Raw genomic sequence first — 21881 nt, forward strand, 5'->3', positions numbered from 1 at the left:
CCCTCTTCCATGCCCCTCTCTAACTCTCTTGCTGTCTCTCTGACTTTATCAACCCCCCTTGTCTTCCTTTAGTTATTTTCAAAGAGGTTAACACGTGTAATCCAGCTACTATCACTGGGACTTTGTCCCGAATCTCCCTGGATGATGAGGATGATCCCAAACTTTCAGCCCACCAGGAGGGAGGAGTCGGGGTCAATTTCAGCTCCCTCCCTGGAAATATCCCACCTCCCAACCTCATTGTACAGGTACAGGTTGTATACAAACCAGTACTTAATGTGCTCATGTTATAGAATGTTTTAAATGTTTCATTTACAAACTAAACTTTGATTGTACAAAAAATATATCTTTCATTAAAATTAACATCAATCAGATGGTTTTTTTTTTTTTTTTGGTTTTCTACAAGGTTCCAACCTTAGGAGGCCTGAATGAGCTCAGTGAAACACCCCTAAAGGAGGTGAATGTGGACCAGCAGAGGCAGCAGGGGCAACAACGCAGTACTGCTCCGATCTACCTGTGCACCGAAAGTGGCCTCGGCTGGGCACGACCGCCTGCTTCCTCCAACAACTCCCAGGACGGTAGTGCAGGCAGCGGGGGAAGTGGAGGAGGCGGTGGGGGAAGTAGCGGGGGAGGGGAGGGAGACTACATGGTCTTGCCTCGTAGGACGGTCAGTCTCAAACCTCCAACTCCTTCCCCGCACGGAGGAGGCCTGGGACTCGGGGGCGAGGAGAAGCCTCTAAACATCGCAGTGGATGATCCTCCCTTCCCTCCGCCTCCCTCTCCTCTGACCTTACACCCTGCTGAGAGTGAAGCCTATCCGGCAGATTTTGTACCATCAAGTGTGGGAGACATGAACCTCACCATGAACCTCAACCGCTCCTACGGGACGATCAAAACCCTGCCCCATGGGCACGGCCACTTGATGCCCCAGGGTGGCCTTGTGCACTCCCACGGAGGACACATGCACTCCCACGGGCATTCTCTCCAGCTGAAGCAGGGCCAGAGGCCATCAGTCAGGCAGATTCTGACAGGTGGAACTACAGTGGAGAGAACAATGACCCTGCCACGCAACCTGGGCAGCAGCAACGCCAACACCAGCCTCTCAGCAGGATCCCTGGAGGTGGGTAAGGCGTTGTGAAACACAGAAGGGAAAGGTTTTCGAGTGGCAGCTGAATTTTCTCACACCTTTTACCTGAGCTCATAACTTATGGTTGCAGATTTACTGCTGTGGCTACATAAGGGAGTGATACAGGAAGTAATCTGCAATATAGTTGTAATTACTTAATGTCTGTCTGTGCAAGCGTTTTGAACAGGAAAATGCAAATAACGCAGTTTGCATCCAATCTTCACCAATTAAAGAGTCCATTACAGCAAAGTAGGAAAAATAAAACTTATTCAAACAAGTTGTATATTTACCTTGGTATAATTAAGATGCTATTCTCTGCTGTGCTAAATACTGTTGAGTAATACTAAAGACAAACAAAAAAAATATGGACTAGGAAGAGAAAAGGTGTTTTTATGGCTTTTATCAACAATTCCACAAGTGTTGCTGTCAAACAAGTCAACTCAAACTTCAAACAATACAGACCCGTTGTCTATCATGCACAGGAACAACGCACCTAATGCTGTGATAACAACACGGTTGTGTGCCTGAAAACAAGTCTGCTGTGACAGCTGCTACTTTTTTCAGCTGAGCAATATTTATTGCTGCCGACTGAGACAATGAGCCATTCTCGTAATGACAGGCGGCTTTTTATTAGCTTAGAGTCTCAATGTGAGCGATTGTGATACAGTTTGAGTGCGATACCCCCTTCTAACTGTACAAGGTGGTGTGGCAGATGGACTGAGACAGACAGGATCAGAGGAAATACCCCTGGTAAATCTCTTTCTGCCTGCTATCATTCTGCATCCTCACATATTCTGGCACACATACAGGACACGGTAGCATTGACACATAAGCAGCCAGATTTAGGATATTCCCTCCCATCCCACCCCATCCCTAGCCAGTGCTTTCTTGCTGACTCACAAGGTTGATTAAAGATACGGAAACGTCACTTTTGCTGAAAAGTGCCGATGCCTTATTTAGAGCTGAGGACGAGTCATTAAAAGTCATAAAGAATCGCTGTCAGGAGCAGTACGAGTGTCCTCATGAATACCAAAGGTGGGGGGATGAGGGGAGATTGTGCAGAGAAACCCGCTGGATGTAATTTACTGCTGTAATTTCAACCTGCTTAAATATGCTTGAATTCAAGATGGCTATCAGAGCGTGCCTCTCAAGATGAAACCACAGCAATGTTTTGCTCCCCAGTTTGTACAAGGTAGCTACAATGAAGGATTCACACAAAGTCTGTATTTTTTCTTGTTGATTCTCAGTTAGGCACTTGTTAATTTGACCTCCCTGTGTTTACCATAATGACTGCAATGCACAAAGAAGCCTTCAGATTTTTTTGTGTGACTGAGGTAATGAGTGCTTCATGTTTGTCCTCACCAAGACATGCAATATACTGCTCATGTATATGCATGTTGCATGTGTGCCATGCTACAAAGCTGACTCAGTCATGGAGTTTTTCTTGTTTAAGGTAAGGATCCCCCTCCGTAAAAGAAGAGTAATTGCATTTGATTTTGTCAGGAGTAATGAGTGGACTTACAAAGTGACTAGGACACCTCAGGAAGAAACCTGCCTCTCTATCTGTTTGAATTTCCTCTCGTTCTCAAACCTTGGCTGCCATAGCATCAGATCAGCAACTTTGCCCTTGAGAAGGAATGAATACAGCTTTTAACTAACTGTGGAAAACAGATCCTGCTACTGCCAAATGCAAATCTGGCAGAAAGTGAGAGCCAGATAGAGAGGCAGAGATTGAATGCAATTCAGTGCAATGCCAGGGCCAGATGAGTTGGAAATATCTGCAGCTGTCAAATTGGTCATTCGCGTGCGGCTTGCTACAGCTATGGTGGCACTTAGGAAGAGAACAGTACAGTCCAAAAGATATTAGCGGATAAAAACAATTCCTCATATGGTTTTTTGCAGTTTTTTTTTTTTTTTTTTTAAGAATATTGTCTCCTTCACTGATTCCAAAAATAGCAAAGAGGATCATATTTGCTGTGGTTGTAACATGTTTGAGAGAATCTGTGCCAAAAAAAATATTATTTCATTCTAATTCTGGGTTATTCCACTTTTTCTAAATCACATTCTGTTGCGATAGTCTGAATAATTTGCTCCCTGCCTTGATATTCATAATACTGATATTGTGTCAGGGCTGCCAGTGCACATTAGGCCTCCTCTTTTTCCTCCACAATTGCACTGAAAGGTCCACAAAGAAACTGAGATTGCCAAAGTTCAATAGCAGTCAAGGGGGTGGTCATTGATGCTGTTCTCTCTCCCCCTGCCCCTCCTCTTCCAGAGGAAAAGAGTTCGGTACTCTGAGCTGGATTTCGAGGTAAGATCTTAGACCTCATCCCCTATCATCAGCTTGTTTCTGCTTTCTTGTGCTTCTGCCAGGACATAAGTAACGCATAGAGGAGCAAAAAGCATTGCTAGACCCCTCCCCTCGCACTTCTCTCTCTTGCACTTAGAACTGTTTTAGAGCTACCTTACACTGTTTGCTGTTTCTCCAACTATGGCCTCAAAGTCACCCCCTCCCTCCCAAGCAATAAACAATGACCTTATGTATGAAATAGAACAGCCGCCCACTGACATTTCCAATCCAGCCCGATAAGTCTCCCTGTCCTTGTGAGGTCCTGGTTGAAGAAACACCAAAGTAGAGTGCTTTATGTGTCTGGATAAAAACCAGTGATTGAGTTCTGGGTCAACATGTACAGTCTGTGGCTATGGGTGGTTTGCCAGTCCTGTCTGTTGGAACCAGCTGATATGGCGATGTGTATGTGTGAGTATATTTGTGTCAGAATAACCTGGATGTTCTGTAAATCTCCTGTCTCTGGCAAGGACTACCTGCATAGTAAAATACAACATGTTCCTTGACATCACTGCTTTTTCCTGAGGAATTAATGTCATTTTCATCTGTTGCAAAGACTGGACATTCACCTCCCACTGTGGAGACGTTCCGTTTACACAGAGGCCACGGGTGATGATAAGCCCCTAAGAGCAATTCTATATGATCATTTGAACTTCTATGGCTTATTCGCTGGAGTCACCTATGGCTGCTGCATGAACCATGAGGCTCTAAAATCAGTTTTTTTCTGACCAATTGACTTGGTTTTTGACATAGAGGCTGGCTAGAATCACCAAAGCAGGTTAATGGAAGGTAAAATCCATTCGTTACCATGTTTTCTTTTTTTGTTTGGTTGGTTGGTTGTTTGTTCCTTCAACGACTCCCATAGAATTTCATTAAGTTTTATCACTCTAAATGCTAAAAAGTTAATTTCAAACTTTATTCCAAACAGCGAGTGACGTGAAACATAATGACAGTTGCATTTAGGAAGAAAGTGGCACATGTCTAGAATCCGAAAGGACAACCAGGCTTTTAATGCTACACTTAGAGTTCCAGAAGCAAACCAGTTTTGAAATTAAAATAGCTGCCGTGAAAGTTTTGATGTCCAGTCTTTTGACTGCTTTAAGCACAAAAAAATGCCAGGTCCTACATTTTGCCACACCATGCCTCGTCTCACAGAAAATGTGAAATAGTCACAAAACACAAAAACTGATGGACATTTTTTTTTTTCTCATCACCATGAAATACTTTCAGCCAAGATGGCAAGACTCTGCAGTTGGTTATCCTGAAAGAAAATACATTTATGCAAAATGATAATTAAGGGACACATTTTAATAATCAATAGTATGTCACTGTAATTGATTGGATAATTGGATAAGCTTTTTTCCCTTTTCTTTGGAGATCTTGTGACTGTAAGAGTGAAAAAGTGATGACTGTATGAAAGTCACTAACTGTTACATATTTATGTGCTACAGTAAACTGTATTGCTTTTTAAGTTCCTTTGCAGCTACTGCTTTAAATTATATGTTCTAGAGTCTATATTCTACATTCTATTGTCTATATTCAATAGTCTATATTCTATATCCTATTTCTGTAAACAAGGCAATGAAAAATAATGTTTTTATTCGTAATGACATCATGATTTGATTACAGGAGAAAATATAACAAGCTATATATTGCTTAATTATATTACATATAAAGAGCAAATCAAATAAATATTAATCCTTTTGTCTTTAAGTGATAAGACTACAAACTGCCAAATAAATTTTTACATGCAGGGATTTAAAACAAACAAAAAATATATATACTATAAATATCTATAAAAAACATGTTATATTCTGGAACATTTTTTTTTTCATTTTTATTCTTATTTTCTTGTTAAACAAAGTGTCGATTAGAATCATTTAAACTGATCTTCTGTTTGGGATGGATTCAATCAAATAATGTGATTGAAAGTTGCAGCCTTAATGTAAATGCACCACCCCACTACTTTTGAAATTGCCTTCTAACTCTTGACCTTTCCCGGCTACTTGTTTATATTCTTTAAAAAAACAGTCATGAAATGGTGAAGAGATGTCCAGCCAGTGGCTTCCAGTCATTCGCATTTCTCCTCTCCATCTCTTTCAACCATCAGATTCAGACTTTGTGATGCAGAGGTGGTTTTATGATTTTTCCCATAAAAATTCTGCAATGCTGTCTTTACCTCTAGCTATTCTCATGTCTGCTAGCACAAAAGATGGGGAGAAAAAAGAAAAAGCATCATTTCTTGGCTATGGTCACAAATCAATTTTTTTTCTTGACTATTCCACTTTATGCTGTGAGACTGAGATGTGTGTACACTTATTGAATGTTTATGGCGATATCCTGCACTGAAGGTTTTAGTGGATTCAGGTTACATTGAACTTTTTCTTCAAGACCTGAAAAAACAAACACTTAGCAAAGAAGGAGGAAGATTATCTCTGTGGTTAGTGGGTGTGAGTGCTGACGTCTGTGTCACTTTTATAAACTCGTGAGCTGTTATGCGATCATCTGCTGTCCCTACTCTCCAGAGCTGCTCATCAGCACATACAGATAAATACAGAACACACTTAAAAATGCCTCTCAGAAGGATGAAACTGGGTGTTTTGAACACATTTGTGAGTACTCAATAGGTTCCAGTGAATTTATAAAATCCAAAGACAACATAGGCCTCATTTACCAGGTTCAAATCTGTAGCTGTGTCATTTTTCTCAGGCACTATAACCAAATTTTTATTTAAATAAGCTGCTTCAGCGGCTCTCTCAGTTGCCAAATTCTAAGAGACGGAGGAACTGGATGATGGATGAGCATGACTCAGCAACCAATTGATCTGCTGGCATCCCCTTCTAACCCCCCCTTTTCATGGCTGGCAACACTGCAGCCCCTCGGGCTTCTACCCATTCTTCTGCCTGCCCTTACATTAACCCCCATCATGCTCCCTCCATTCCTTTTCCTTTCTTTTTTGTTTGTTTCTATTTACTTCATTTTTTGCTGTCCCTTCCTTTTTTTCCCTTCCAGAAAGTGATGCACACTCGCAAAAGACATTCTGAGCTGTACCATGAGCTTAACCACTCGTCCAAGTTCCACACCATAGACAGGTATAACAGGGACCCAGCCATGTCTACATTCAAGGTAAGACCATTGCCCAGAAGCAGGATGGGACTTCATGCACCTCCACTGCCAAACCCAGCCGCTTTCATACAGCAGAACTTATACTAAAGTGCAAACATTGATCAAAATTGCTCTAATAGGCTTAACAGAGAGCATTCATCTCTGACTAAATATCATCAGCATTATGGTGACATTGCGTTTACTTGTAAATATGGCTTTCAGACAATAACAGTTATAAATATTCTGAGCAAAGCTCTCAGTCATTTACAAACATGAGGGTGCTTTTGAAAGCAATTGTATTCATTATGGTGAATTTTTTTTTTTTTTTTTTTTTGTCAAATTGCTAGCTTAGAAATGTGAAAAGATTATCTGCTCTAACAAGGGAATATGAATGTAATGTGAACACCGCATACATTTTCATTGACATTTGATTAATTCACTCCTGTTCTTGTTATCGCAACCGTGAAGAATCGAACAATAACTACCTCATAAATATTTCTTTAGAGGCACATTCTGTTCCATCTTCCATACTGTAAATTAATTTTATACCTGATGTAATTGGCCTGAATTTAATTCGTTTTCGATTTGTAATCACTGCTTTGTTAAATACCTAACAAAAACAAAAAAAAAAGGGTTGATCACATGAGCTGCTGGCAATGGAATATCAATCAATCAAAGCTTTTTAATTAAATATAAATGTTGCAATTTAAACTATTTGTCACTCTTACCAAAACACTTTAAGGCAATGATTGGAAGACTAAAAAGCAAAACGATACATCTGTTTATACCCACAAATGTCTTGTGTTTACCTGTGTCACACCGGTTTATGTGTTTGCATGTTTGATGCTGAAACTGTAGTTGACTGACATGTGTGTGCATTTGTGCGTGCCTGTGTGGGTGGTTAGTTGGGCGTGGAAGTCCGTGGGGTGCTTGGGTGGGCACCTGCACTCATGAGACATTGTAGCATCCTTGAATCATTAATACACCATTAGCAGCAGACAAAACAGGCCCTGCTTGCTCTGCACTGACCTTCAGAGGACCACTTTCATTAACTCCACTCATCTGCTGAGCTTCGGTGCGTCGAGCAGTGATGAGTTCGCCAGCCTTGATAGGTGTACTTTCCCCTGGCATCGGCGGCATGCTGGTTCACATCTAATTTACACCACCAGAAGAAGAGCAAAGGCTAGTCTGACATCTCTCATATTCCCCATGCCATGTAGCAACCCACACTCTGTACGCGCACACACACACACACACACACACTCGCATGCAAATATGCTTCCGCCTCCCAATGTCTGACCGGCAGGCTTTACCTTCACTTCTCATTTGCTCAACATCTTGAGCACGGTTTTCAGAAGTGTTGGCGGACTCACCGTTTATTCATGCCAAGCAAATATTTTACAGAAGAACGGCAAAGTGGCAGGCTGCTTGAGCCATATATTAGAAGGCAGTGGTTCTTAACAGCTGGCTGCAGCACCGTAATGCTCTTCAGAAGGCAACTAGGTGTGCTTTGAGATTATTTCCAAATGCAAAAGAAATTAAAGCTCAGTCACAAATAATTGATGGGTGGCATTTAAATTAATTGAGACAAATTGTGAGCGGGTGTTTGCTTTTGCCCGTTGACGTCAGTAATTCTGAAGATTTGAGAGGAAAGGGCACCATAGATCTGGCTTACTCATCCAAATCTGTTATGTTAAAAGTAAGTAGTCAGTTCACTTAAGTGAGAATAATTACATGGATAATGCTATCAGTGTCAGGCCCTTGACGGGTCCCTGCTTGAGTTCAGCTTTACTGTTGTCAACATTTCACTTTGAGAGTCACCCTCAGACACGAATATGCTGACTGTACAGTAATTATGGAGATGAGAGGGGTGTGTATGTGTGTGTGTGTGTGTGTGTGTGTGTGTGTGTGTGTGCGTGCCAATTTTCACACTCGCATATTAAAGGACCAACATGTGTGGCTGCGTGCTTCTGTGTGTGGTTGGGGATATAAGTGTGTATCCACTGGTTCATTTCATTATGTACATAAACTAAACTGAGAACAAATGACAACATTAATCATTTAAAATTATTTTATAGTAACCTTTATAACTTCCTGTCTATGCTGTATGACTGATAGTCTCAGTTATTTTTATATTAGGTGACTAATTTAACGGCAACTATAAATGCATTTCATGAGTAAATTTGCTCATGGTATGATTCCCAAAGTACCATGAAAGTTAAAGCTCAGTCTAAACTTTCTATGGCTAATTAACTTTTGTTATTTTAGCTCTAGCACTTTTGAGTATCTGAAGGTGAAGGTGGATGGCCACATCCAGGCCAAAAAAGGAGGAAAGCTGTAACTCTCCCTAACCTGATACTAATAAAAGCCATACCTCAAAGCATCTTTTAACTCCTTGACTTTGCAGGTCTTTCTCTCTTTAAAAGTGCCTAAATAGTATTTTACCCATCCGCCTAAACCCCCTGTTAACCTTTCTAACCACCATGGCTGGTGTTCATCCACCACAGGTACCCCCTCCCCCACCACCGAGGCACAACACAGAGCCATCGCTAGCACGCAGACCATCTCTTGTTTACAAAGAAAGTCAACGTAAGACACTAAACCCAACATAAACCTCATAACTCATATCTCAACTAACTTAAAGTAAAAGTAGGCCTTAAGTTAGTTAGCATTAACACGCTACATGCAATAGTATTTCTCACATAGTCTGCCACCGTTTTGTTGTGTAGCTGCATCTTCATGCAGCGACAAAAGTTAATTTCACATGTAGCTATTCTTGGTTTAATGCTTCCCCTAGCAAAGGTAGCTTAACACCTCTGCCAGGGCCTGTTAAGCTTGGAATTTTCACACATTTAGGAGGTAGCTTGCACTTTTTATACCGTGGTTCAGTGTGACTGGATCTCTTTATTTAAAGTAATTACAGTGGTGGTTTTCTAAACCTTTTAACACATAAGCTGAAGTGGACAAAACTGCTTACATCAAGTATTTAGCTGTAGTAAAATAAACTGCAGTTGTAGCTTGTCTAGCTAACTAGCAAATGAGAATAATGGTCCTTAAAAACAAACAAAAAATAACAAACATATGAATAGTTTGTTGGTACAATCGTAGTCCTTATCATGTCAGCATTTAAGCTAAGGATAATTAGACCAGTGTGCTTGTTTGGTAATTCATCCAAATGCTGTTTTGAACACATCCTCCATTTTCCAGGTTACCATGGTGGTAAGCTCTTGATACTTTTCTTTGTTTGGTTTGCTTTTTTTTTTTTAAAAATAGCAAAAAACAATTAAAATATTAGAACTGTATGTTTTTTTTTCTTTTGTTCTTTTTATTTGGCCTTACTTTTTCTTCTGGCAAGATACACAAATTGGCTAAATACGTGAACTCAAAAGTCACCTCAAGACACTGGTTGATTCCATTTAGCTAGGTTCGTCCTTTGAGGCTGGGCAATTATAATTACCCATCAAAAAATTGTCTTATATTGTTTGAGAAAATAATCCAAAAATCTAACAACTCCTTGTACAATGAACTCTACTTGTGTGTTAGAAAGCTTGACAGAACCAGTGACAATAGCTAAATGGGGGAAAGTTGTGTTTCTGTAAAGATTTTTATTTCAACATCATGTCATACCTGCAACACAAACAGTGGCAGACTATAAGCATACTTTATGTAGTGGATCAACAACTAATTGTTAGTGCGGCCTCATTGTGAAGTGACTATAATTAAAGTACCTTAATATTAGATGGTCCCCTAGTGGTGTGGTGGTGTAACAGTCATGTGTATTGTTGTGAAGACTCCTTGTGCTTCAGCATTCAGGACATGAATGCTTTTTCCCATTCCTTTATCAGCCCTCTAGGCAAATTCATGTTAAAACACTACTTGCAACTATTTCACTGGGTGAGATGGATTTGTTTAGCGGTCTGATTCAGGGCTGGGTGAGAATTATTTTTTGTTGTTGTTCATCTTTATTCCCCCCCCCCCCCCCCCCCCCTCTTCTGTTTGAAACTCTGTTTGTGCAACAACCATACAGTCACTTTCCATGTCTGAATTCAACTTTATGATCTAAACTCTCTAACCAAGTTATAAATCTCTTTATGGACAAAAACCCCTTCAAACTGTTTTATAATCACTACATAAACATATTCTGCTCATTAACTGCCTTATTGGCAAAAACAAAAGCACAGAAAAAGGTTCTGAAAGTTTGAAATCTGTATATTTGCTGATGAAAAAAAGTTGCTGGATTAGAGGAAAACTGATCAATTTATTCCAGAAAGGTAGGATGTCTGTGTTGCTTGTTTTGGAGAGACGAGTGGATATCAGAAACAATTCTGCCTCTTGGCTACTTGTGTATCTTTTTCAAGCATTAAAATACGGTGGGTTTGAAATGGTAATGAACATTATGTTTTCCTTTACAGATAAAATCCATGTGCTTCAAACCCTGGAGTTTTACTTATCTTCATTTTTTCCTCCCTCCTCTATTGATCCCATCCTTCTCTATTGCTGTCATTTAAATCTTACCTTATGTTTGCCACTTACATAACGGACTGTTACGTGATAAATAAACGCTAATGCTCAACAGACAGAAATGATCGGAAGAGACATGAGTGGAAAGAAATGAAGTCAGGCAGTACATCACAGGAGTATGCATTAACCTCAGTGTTGAAAATTATCTTGTCTGTCTGCTCTATCAGGCTACTGAAGCTAGCAGAGCTATTCTTGTTGTCTGGAAAGAAATATAGATACTCTGTGGCTAACTGTGAAACACAGAAATCTCCTGCTCCTCTTGGACACCCACATACATTTTTAATGCAGCAAGACAGGTAGGGAAATATTTTGCATTTAATTAATTGGCCTCAGTAGTTTGTAATGTTAGATTTGTGCCTGTTATTTGCTTCATTGACCCTGAAACAGCAGCTACTGACCTGAAATCAAATGTTTTTAGAGGTAAACGAAAATCTTCTATTTGGGCATTCTATCCGCACTGATAACACTCGTATAACACTCTGCTGAAGTGGATGGAGAGTGGGTTTTGCATTAATGCTAATGGTAAAAACAAATTTAAATCCTGCTCTGCTTTAAGTACACTGGGTACTCTGGCAGGGGCCATATAGCTAACAGATGGATGAGTCCATTTTCATTTTGTTTCCCACAAAGGAGTGAGGATACAGATGGAGTCATCGGGGTTACCAAAAAAGACAACGTTGATGCAATGTGTGTGTAACTCTGTACGTATTAGCATTAGCTTCTGTGCTTATGTTCAGATTTAGAGCTGATTCTTGACCTGTGACGCTGTGGATTTAGCCTGCTGTTTTCAATCCTTTCCATGTGGTTCAGAAGGTCAAAACATGAATTTGCATGCAGTGCCCAGTGATGCAGTGTTGTACCTCGCTGTGTGTGGGATGGAGGGTGGGCGTGTGGCTGTGAGGAGAAAGTTTGCACTGCGTAATGGCTTGGCTGCTGTATTTTTTAGCTCTCAAATGGAATATGTATTTCCATGCTGTTGTCTTGATGAAATGAAGCGTGCACTACCTTCCCACTCCAGATAGATGGTGAGGAGCTGTGTAGCGCGCAGCAGGAAGGAAATGGAGACAAAAGAAACAAGCCCACTTTGTTGTGATTTCACTGATGCTAGATCAGAGCGGGAATAGTCAGCAAATTTCCCATTATGAGGGATGCATTAGCAAGTCAGTCTAGATGGTTGTAGGTGTGTGAAGTCTGTGCTAAAACCCTGCTGCATTAGGTTGCATGATGTAAATGCAGTGTGGCACAATCTAGGAATATTATTCATTAACAGACCCCATTTAAACTGAGGTGAATGGGGTCTTCATGCATTCACGGTTAACATTTGAGGCTATTGTTCATATTCCAGCGATGTTTTCAGGCTGTTGTAGAGAAATAATGTGTGCTTTGAGGATGTATCATGTGAAGTGAAGATGTATTATTTTAAGTGACAAAAACAACATTTTTGTTGATTCAGTAAGGGCAATTTGCCTGCACTTGTAAAGCCCGTAGGTCTTGATAGTCAATTTGCTGGATTTAAGCTGAGGGGCTTCAATTCACAAACCAGCAATAAAGCAAGTCCACCCCTCTTCTCCCTCTCCATATCTCATCCTTCTCTCTATTCGTCCTCACAGCTTGACATTTTCTGTCTTGGTGTCTACCTCATTTACCCATTTCGCCGTCTAAGCTCAGCCCTCGGTGGCACGTTTGCGGCATTAATTGAATAATTAATTCCTCTCATTAGCTTGTTTTTAATTATTTCCTTGCCCCCATCTCCATTCCAAGTATAAACTCATCAGCTGTTTTCATCCCCCCCACACAAATTGCCCATGAAAACCAAGGGGCCATTGGAGTGTAGCTTTAGCACATTGGCTCTATCAGTGACTCCTAATGAGGGGACGGGCAGTCCAGGCGGAACAAGCCTAACGCTGGCTTCGTGCACCAACAGGCACAATACTAATTTAGCTCATTTAGTGTCCTTGGGCCAATTAAAAGGAGGTGAAAAGGTCTGAATCACCAGCTGGAACTGTTTTCTGTTTAGGAGTTCTGGCCTTGGAATTGCATAGGCCCAGACAGCAGCAAACTAAGCCTGTGTGGCTGATTGCTAATTTGTTGTCAATGTGTTGCACTAATGGAATTTATTTACCCTACATTCCCCACATTTGGCTCCTTTGAAGGGCCTTGTTACTTATGACACAGATTCCTTGTCAGCTAAGGGGGTAAATGGTGCTAAACACCACGTACAAGGTCTGTTTTTCTTGTTCCTAATGGATTATCCATGTGCTGAATTTAGATTCTTTCATTTGCTTCTCAATTTAATGAAACAAACACGCAGAAGTCCTGCTATTTCTGTGCTGTGACCCAAAGCCAACTGATAAACTGTAAGATGACCGCAGTGTTCTGGCATCCACTCAGTCTGCTCCTGCATCTTTTGATGTTATTTTCATTCAGTTTGTGTTTCAGCGTGATTTAAGTTTGTCTCATGCAAATCTCACACTAACTGTATTTCTTTTATTTGTCTTAATGCTGCATTGGTTTTTTTTATTGATTTCTGCTTCTTCTTTTCTTTTTTGTTTGTTTGTTTTTGTTTAATGTTCCTTGTGCTTTGTTTGCTGACTCGGCGTTGCATGCTTGTCGCGTCCCAGTTTGATTATAGCCAGACAGTCAGCAGAACCAAGGGCATCCAAGTCAACGAAGGTAAAGTTTAACCCACTTACCTGCAGCCACCTGTCCATCCCTATCATGTCCTAAATCTGCATTACTCACTCCTATCCAGTCATCCAGTCATAGACTTCCAGTTCCAACAGTAGTGGACTTTTAGTGGCAGAGAGTGAATCTCTTCCATTAGGCTTGTCAAGATGGCTTTCTTTGTTAGTGCTCTTTCCATAAATGATTACCTGCAACCTTTGTCTTTGCTCTTTTTTTTTATTGTGCTTGCAGCTCCTAACATTTAACTAATATAAAACTTTAAATTTATAGCGATACTTTAGCTTGATTGTCACCCCTTAATTCAGTGCATGACTTTACCGAGCTAATTTTTTTTACCCCCTGCTGTATCTGCACAAGTCTAATAGCAGCACTTTAAAAGCTACAGGCAATTGTTGATATTGTGTCGGCATGAAAATCAATATTGTATTTATAAATGTGACTCTTGTTGTGCAGTAAATGACCATTCAATCTTTGTCTTGTGTTGGCACTCGCTGTGGCAAGTGAGGCAGACCAATGTGGCCGATAATGTTCACAATCTTTCCCATTCTTGATTTACTTTGCCTTTTAAAACAGATGCGCAATTTATTAGTCTTTAGAAATAAAATCTAACATACTGGTAGATACTATAAAAAGTGACATATAGCGAGTTGTTTTTCTTCTGTGATTTACTGTGATTAAAAAACACACAAGCATACTCTTACAACAGCTTCCAGAAGATGCACCTTAAAATAACAATAACACTGTCATCCCTACTGCCACAGCTTTTATTGTTATTTTACGATGAAATAGTTAACAGTGTGTAGAAGGTAATTTGTACTACGGTACAATAGCCATCCTACATAAATACAACTTCTTCACCTCCTTTACAACCCTTGGACACACGACGAGCTTCAGACATTGAAGTCGCTCTCTTACACCAAGCTTACGTGAAAAACCAGTAACAAGTAAAGGGTTTTATGCTAAGTCTTATAACACAAGCATATGAAAAAAGAAAGTAGTACTGTTACTCACAGCAGATGTCATATGGTGGTCTGACAGTCTACACCTGCACAGGAATAGCTCACTAGTGCAGAAGGATGTTGCAGTGTGTATGTTATATGACAAGGAAAACTGGTAGAGAGTGGGGAGAAAAAAAAAGGAAATATAGTAGAGGGCGCTTTGTGTTTTCCAGTAATTTCATACAGAAGTGATTTCATTTGAATCATGATTATGGGTCTTTATTTCTTTTTTTTTTTTTTTATTAATCTAAAAAAGATTGTGTTTGACGTGTTTGTTGTTTGATTTCTGTTGTCACTAATGCCTCTCTTTTCATGCGCACATTGGCTATGCTGAACAGCCAATCAGACTGGACTCACACCAGTTCAATATGTTAAATCAGATGAAACGAGATCTTGATGAGTCTGATAACCCTGATGGTGTACACACACCAAAAATACAAGACACACACACATTCAGTGGTCCTCCAAATGCTTTTAACATCCCACTGTCAGCACTTTGTGTAAAACCCTCAGTCAGAATGATGTGCCATTTCATCCACTTTTTCAAAAAGAAAAAAAATAGCTGAGCTTTTTACCAACCAGCTAAGGTTAGTGTGATGAATAACAAACATAGCAAGGAATCAGTGTGCAGCCAGACTTAAGAAGTCTGGGATTTGGAAAGTGTAAGTGTCTTGACACAAATATATACTGCATCCCACTTGGATAGAAATACACACAAACTCTCACACACACACACAGTTATTGATATTCCTGCTGGCCACTTAACACACCCGCCAGAAGAATTACACCAACACCAAACACTTATTTTTTTTTTAATCTTTTTTTTTTTTTGTCCACACTGTTGTTACCACCCTTACCTGGCAACTGGGATATACTTGCTACTTCCTAACAGCTGACCATATTGCGAGCAACCTAGGGACCAGATCACCCACAGAGAAGCAAGCTACCTTAACCTGCAGTTCACTAATTAAAGAAAAGGAAAGCAGAATAAAACCATAACCAGATACCGTCATTTCTGAGCTAAAGACCTGGATTTAAGTCGCAACTTCACCAACTTCCCTTCTTTGTCGCCTTTAACTTGAAGGCTGCATCACATGCATTTCTTCCTGTGATTTTCATGACGCTCACGAAACCCAAAATGTCTCGTTAGCCATAAACTAGCCTCATCATTGTTTAAGTTGCATGATTAAAAGTGTGTGGAAAAAAAGTAGCGGCTTATAGCTCAGAAATTAGGGTAAAACTGCGGAAGTACAGCAGTGGAAATAAGGTTTATGTGTTTAAGCCAGAGGTGGAACACACACACTCAGCAATGTCACTTTATAGCCTGACTTTAACTATTTTATGTGTTATTGTAGCACTTACGAGTGTAAAATCAATAGTGCCGATAGTGCAGAAGGTGTTTTCACGCACTAATAACACTGTTGGTTATCCTCTCTCAACATTATTTAAAAATCATGATCTGCAGTGTTTTCTAAAGTCATTGTTAGGACATTCAGAATCAGATGACTTCCCACCCATGAGCCGTTCATTCTTTTATCCCTTTCTAAAGCTTCTAATCATGGTGCGTAACATGTTGAATCTTTCCAGATCCCAATCTGTCCTTGCATCTGCAGCTTCCTTTGAGCTTTGACAGGTCTGAAAGTGGAAAACACAGCCTGTCCCAATGCATTTCAAGCAAGCGTGTGACGCTGATCATTGTCTGCACACCTTCGGTTCATGTATGCTTGTTGTGCATGTGATGTGTGTGTGTGTGTGTATGTATGTGTGTGTGGGGTGGTGGGAGCTTGAATGATGGAGGCAGAGAGAGAGAAGGATAAGGTGTAAGCATGAAGCAACAACTGCCTGTTAGCCAGGTGAAGGTGTTGGAACACTGCTGTTGTTTCAGGGCAGAGTTGTCAGTGACTGTGATCCCCCTCTCCTCCTTCTTTTCCCCGCATCCCCTCCTTGTCCTCTCCCTCTCATTTCATCACCACAGAGGGAAAAGAGATGGAGCATTTCGTCTGCCGGAGGTGAAAAGAACTCATTGAGTGTAAGTAGAGGGGTTTCTGGGCGAGAGAGAGAGAGAGCGGGAGATGAGATGGGGACTGTTGGGCGAGGAGGGAATGGAGACGGGTAGAGACGGTGAAAGGGAAAGGATACACAAGCAGTAGCAGCACAATCGCGTCAGCCTAGCCTCCCAGGGATAAAGTTGGGCTTAAATGCAGCATTGCCCACACTCCTGCATTACAAAATGTTCCTTCGCCAGCATTTAGCATGCAAATTGGCTCCCAGATTATGCCTTTTGTATTCATTTTACCAACTGTCAGGCTGTGACGCGAGGAGAATGATAATCAGGCAGATATTGCCCCCTAGCGCTTCAGTGACAATCATCACACAGTGAAAGGGGAGCAGTCTATGCTGTACTGCAGATCAACGAGTTGCCTGCATGCCTGATGAGCAGAAGATAGACAGGGACCTGGGGTGTAAATAACTTGAAAAGAGTTACATGTGCCTATTTTGAGTTGCAGCAAAGGAGGAATTTTGAAAAAAAAAATGGATGTAGAGAAAACAAAATGATACAAGCTAGAGGGAGTTACTGGGAGATGAATTGAGGAGCAGAGATGCAGTCGTACTCTTTACTCTGATAACATATAATGTGTACAAATGGGTTCATACTGATACTGACAGACTGCAAGTTAAAAAGAAACCCTGCACTTTCTGACTCATCACATACTGATTCTTGGCCAAGAGCTCTTGAATGTTCGTTGTGACCACATTGGTTACTCTTTACACTTTCACTTACAGTCTGATTTCCAGTTGAGGAGATGGTTTCTTTGAAGAACAAGCAGTCTACATTTTGAGGTTGGACACAGGAAGGTTCTTGCTGTTCTTATAATTTACCATCGACCATTACGGGTAGTGTTTTTAAGGGTGTGAAGGCATGAACAAATTACTAATTACTGATTGAAGACCTTGCTGTTTTGACTACATGCAAAGCTAATCGTTAAAAGGAAGTGAAACCAGTGCAGAGACTATGAATCAGGCTTACATGCAGTTCTCCATATAGCCAACAGCTCCTCTACCCTTGGTTATGAGAGTGTGCAAGCATCAAATGCTGATGGGGTGGAGGCTAGCTTGTACCAGAAAACGGAATGATCACATTACAGCAGGGATCTTCAGTTCTGGTCCTCTAGGGTCGGTGTCCTAACACCTCACTCAGACTCAATCAAGCTCTGCACATGTCTGTTAGGTACACATTGATTAGAGTCAGGTGTGTTGCAGCAGGGACACTTGGAAAGCCAGCAGGACTCCGGCCCTTGAAGACCAGGATTGAGAATCTCAGGTCACAACAAAAAGGAAAAAAAAAAAGTCTAAATTGAATAAAAAACAAGTACAAAATGTATGGATGAGAAGTGCAGGTAACGACTAAATGTTGATTAAATCTTCATGTAATTTTCACTGAACCCCAAAGCAGTTCTTTGACCTTGATGACTTTTGTCATTTCTGCATTGGCGCAAGGCTGCGAGAGCACACGTTCAGAGTGAATGCTCACCTCTCTCTGCCTTTTCCAACATGCCTATCCTCCATTTTCTGACATCACTTGCAGGCAATTTTTGACTTCATTCTCTTGTCAGGCATCTCAGACTACTCTGGAATGACTCCAAGAGGATCTGTACAGACATCTATATGTGATGAGCTGAGAAAAAAAAATGGGAAAGCCTAAACCCATGATGCCTGCATTCAGGGAATCCGTGGGTTGTGTATGCTTCACCAGATACAGTACCAGTCCACTTATTTCCTTCAACAGAACGGTCATAACAAATCAGCACAATGTTGTTTAGAGTCGTCATCTTTATGCTGGAACATGGAGGAGAATGAAGCTCCACCACCAGAAAGTTTAAGCCCAGGAGTTTTTAAAATACAATGAATGTTGTTATTCCCTTTCCGTTTGTCTTGTTTTCTTCTTGTCTATGTACACTCTGCTCCATCCTCATACGGGTTAATGATCCCAGTGTCTCTTCCCACATGTGTTCATAAAATCTGTGTGTGAGATCTTGAAAATAATGAGACCAGTGCCCTTTATATGATGCATAATGCTACTAATTCTGCTTTTGGCTAATCCCCCAGCCTGGATTGCACTGCACATGCACTGCGGGGAACACTTGCAGACCACATGCAGTAATCAGAGAGCCAAGCCTCCAAGGCTCCTATTTCTTTATCAGTTAAATTATAATTTGGGAATATGTGTGATTAATAAAAGTTTTTCATCAAATAGAATTAGGGTAGTATTTAACATGTACGTGCAGTCTAGTGTTCCTCTTTTCTATGAGTAAGGCAATATAACTTCTAATAAAAGTCTGTGAGTGGTTGACTATATGTTAATATGCACAAAGGTGAAAGACATCTGACCCAGGTTGATTTTTGCCAGTGAATATTATTGTTATTATCAAAATCTTACAGGTTGTATCTTATTTTCACCATTTTGACCACTTGTTTTTTTTTTTTTTGTATCTGCTACGAGTGTTTTGATCAAAAGTTATGACCCAAAGTGTTGAGACAGATGACTTGTTCAGATATCAACAAGTTTATTTGAAAGCGAAATCAAGTTATCACTATTTGTATCGGTGATAGCGACGTGTTTCAAAAGAAAAGTTTGATCCCTCAGCCATGGAGTAGGTATGTTTTTCTTGGAACAGTTATTGTCAGAGTAATAGTCACAATTTTATGATCATCATAATTATTTTGTGTTCATTAATTTCACAACAGTCACATAGTCACATAACCCTCCATAAAAGTCTCTATGCTTTTTTTTTTTGCTTTTTTTTTTTTTTGAGAGGGGGAGGTTTGTTGCCAACATAAGTATGTAACCAGGATGTTCCATTCCAACAAAAGTGCTTTATAAATAAAGATTGACTGATTGTCAGACCGGTTGCACCTCCTCCTGAGCTGCAACCAGGGTGATGATAAACATGGGAGGACAATGTATAACCAGTAAAAGCAAAATATTGTCAACATGCATTTAATCATGGCAAAAAAAAAATTCTGAACTCACAAATTTGAATTCATATAAACCATTTTTTTTCTTTCTTCAACACTGCACAACTATATATGTATTTATGTTCTATCTTAAAGGTAGAAGGGAACTGAGCCTTAATCTCTGAGTAAAACTTGTTTAACCATGTCTTTCTTTTGTTTTCCCCAGCATAGACTGTCTCCTGAAATGTTATCTAATATAGAGAAGAAACTGCACAAATATACATAATTTACCACAAAATATAAATCTACACTTCATGGTCTCTTTTGGGTACAAACTCTTACCTTGAACTAGCCATGTGGGTTTACAATAGTGAGCCCTACCGGGCGGATCATATCCTGGAGGACAAAAATGTAGCCAAACTGTTCAAGTTTTTTTTTTTCTGACATATTCAGCCAAAAACATACAGTACAGAAATGATGACTTTTATATTTGAACTGTTTACTAATTATACAGGGACAAAGTTTAACTTTTATAAGTATTTATCACCGGTCTTTTTATGCATAACTGTTTGCTCATTTCCAGATTTTATGTTACGTTAAGCTATCTGGTTTCAAGCTGAAGATTTAATAACAGATAAAAAGAGTAATAAGACCCCTTTCATGCAGCTTTCAAAAAGGCAGCTAATGAGTTTAATCTGAATTATTAAGGTATTCCTTTATGGTGCCAAAACAAGCATTTTTATCACATATAAAATTAATAAGGCACGATAGAGTTAGAATGGTGGCAAAGATAAAATGCTTTAACCATTTAATTAATATATTCTTCCAATAAAAGGAATACTTCTTTTAACAACATGCTTGTCAACCCCTTTGTCCCTCTTCCCTACCAGGACAAGTCCACCCCAGAGGACCAGAGCTCCTGGGACAGTTTCAAAACTATGGCCCCCGAGCTGTCCATCGTGCCTGGGGAGCAGAAGGACCGACTGGAACTGCACAATAAAAACTGGGACTCATCCTCAGCGAACACACCTGATTCGTCTGAGGGAGACTTCCAGACTGAAGTGTGAAGACGTGCAAACAAACATAAGCTCACCTGAACACACACAGATGCACACAGAGATACTGGACTCCCGAGGGGCGACGCATCAATACACTTTTTTTTTTTTTTTCCGTCTGCAAGAACCTTACACTCTGCTCCCCATCTCATGATACCATACTGTATTTGTTTACTGCTGCAGAGGACAGACGTGAAAGGAAGACTGTTCTACTCTATATTTTCGCAAAAAAGCAAAAAAAAAAAAAAAACTACTGAAAAGAAAGAACAGTGGCAGGACAGTGTCTGTGACTGAAGATAATTTTTAAATGAACTTTAAGGAAAAAGAAAACATGAAAAAGCTATTTCTGAGAAAAAAAAAAGTCTCGATTTTATTCTGGAGAGGAAAAAAAAGAAAATGTCTTTCAATTGTTTAACATGGGGAGGGTGGTGTGTGTGTGTGTAGGGGGGGGGGGGGGGGGGGGGGGGGGAGAAAAATAAGATTATTTCTGCACCATTCAGTTCTTTTTATAACAAGGGAAAAGATCTCACTGAGGTCTCTCACACTGGTAACCTCCTACCCCCCCCCCCCCCCCCCCAACTCTCTGGGCAACCTACTGTCATTTATTTCTGTTCCCTTTTAAAATGGATTACAAAATTTGGCCCTTCTATTTTTTTTTTTATTTGATTTTTTTTTTTAATTTACTTTTTCTAATGTGGATGACGAGGTAATTGGGGGGCAGAGACAGAGCTGCTCACTGATATGTGCCATCCTCTCTCCTGTCTTCAGCTTTAGTTCAATTATACCCATTTCATTCCTTTTGCGTCCTTTTGTGTAAACACCTTCTCATTTTGCGTATTTTTCTATGGTTTAGTTGAAGGAAATTCTTCCCTATGGTAAAGACAAAAGAAAAAAAAAAAACAGTAATGCAACTGAAACAAATAACTACCAATCAAATTATGTTTTATTACTGTTCAGGAAGAACTGATTTATTTTCAGACTGGCTTGATTTGTGCTTGTGCTGCTTATATTTTTATTTCCTTTCTTTTCTTTTTTTCTTTTTTACTTTCGATTCTGGAGAGAACTAACTCACAAAGAACTTCTAATGACAC

General features: G+C 40.1%; 1 protein-coding gene across 1 annotated transcript in view; it reads left to right on the top strand.

Annotated features, from left to right (window-relative positions):
- Window positions 1-20802, top strand: part of adgrb2 (adhesion G protein-coupled receptor B2) — a gene marked incomplete at both ends in the record, with an annotated part of 173106 nt that extends 152304 nt beyond the window's left edge. The window contains 6 exons of the mRNA XM_079258835.1: window positions 73-245; window positions 404-1117; window positions 3399-3434; window positions 6483-6596; window positions 16755-16808; window positions 20626-20802. Coding sequence (XP_079114961.1) covers window positions 73-245; window positions 404-1117; window positions 3399-3434; window positions 6483-6596; window positions 16755-16808; window positions 20626-20802 — 1268 coding nt within the window. The remainder of the gene's footprint in view (window positions 1-72; window positions 246-403; window positions 1118-3398; window positions 3435-6482; window positions 6597-16754; window positions 16809-20625) is intronic.
- Between the last annotated feature and the right edge of the window lie 1079 nt (window positions 20803-21881).

The sequence above is a fragment of the Telmatherina bonti genome (genome assembly GCF_933228915.1).
Source record: "Telmatherina bonti genome assembly, chromosome: 19".
Lineage (NCBI taxonomy): Eukaryota > Metazoa > Chordata > Actinopteri > Atheriniformes > Telmatherinidae > Telmatherina > Telmatherina bonti.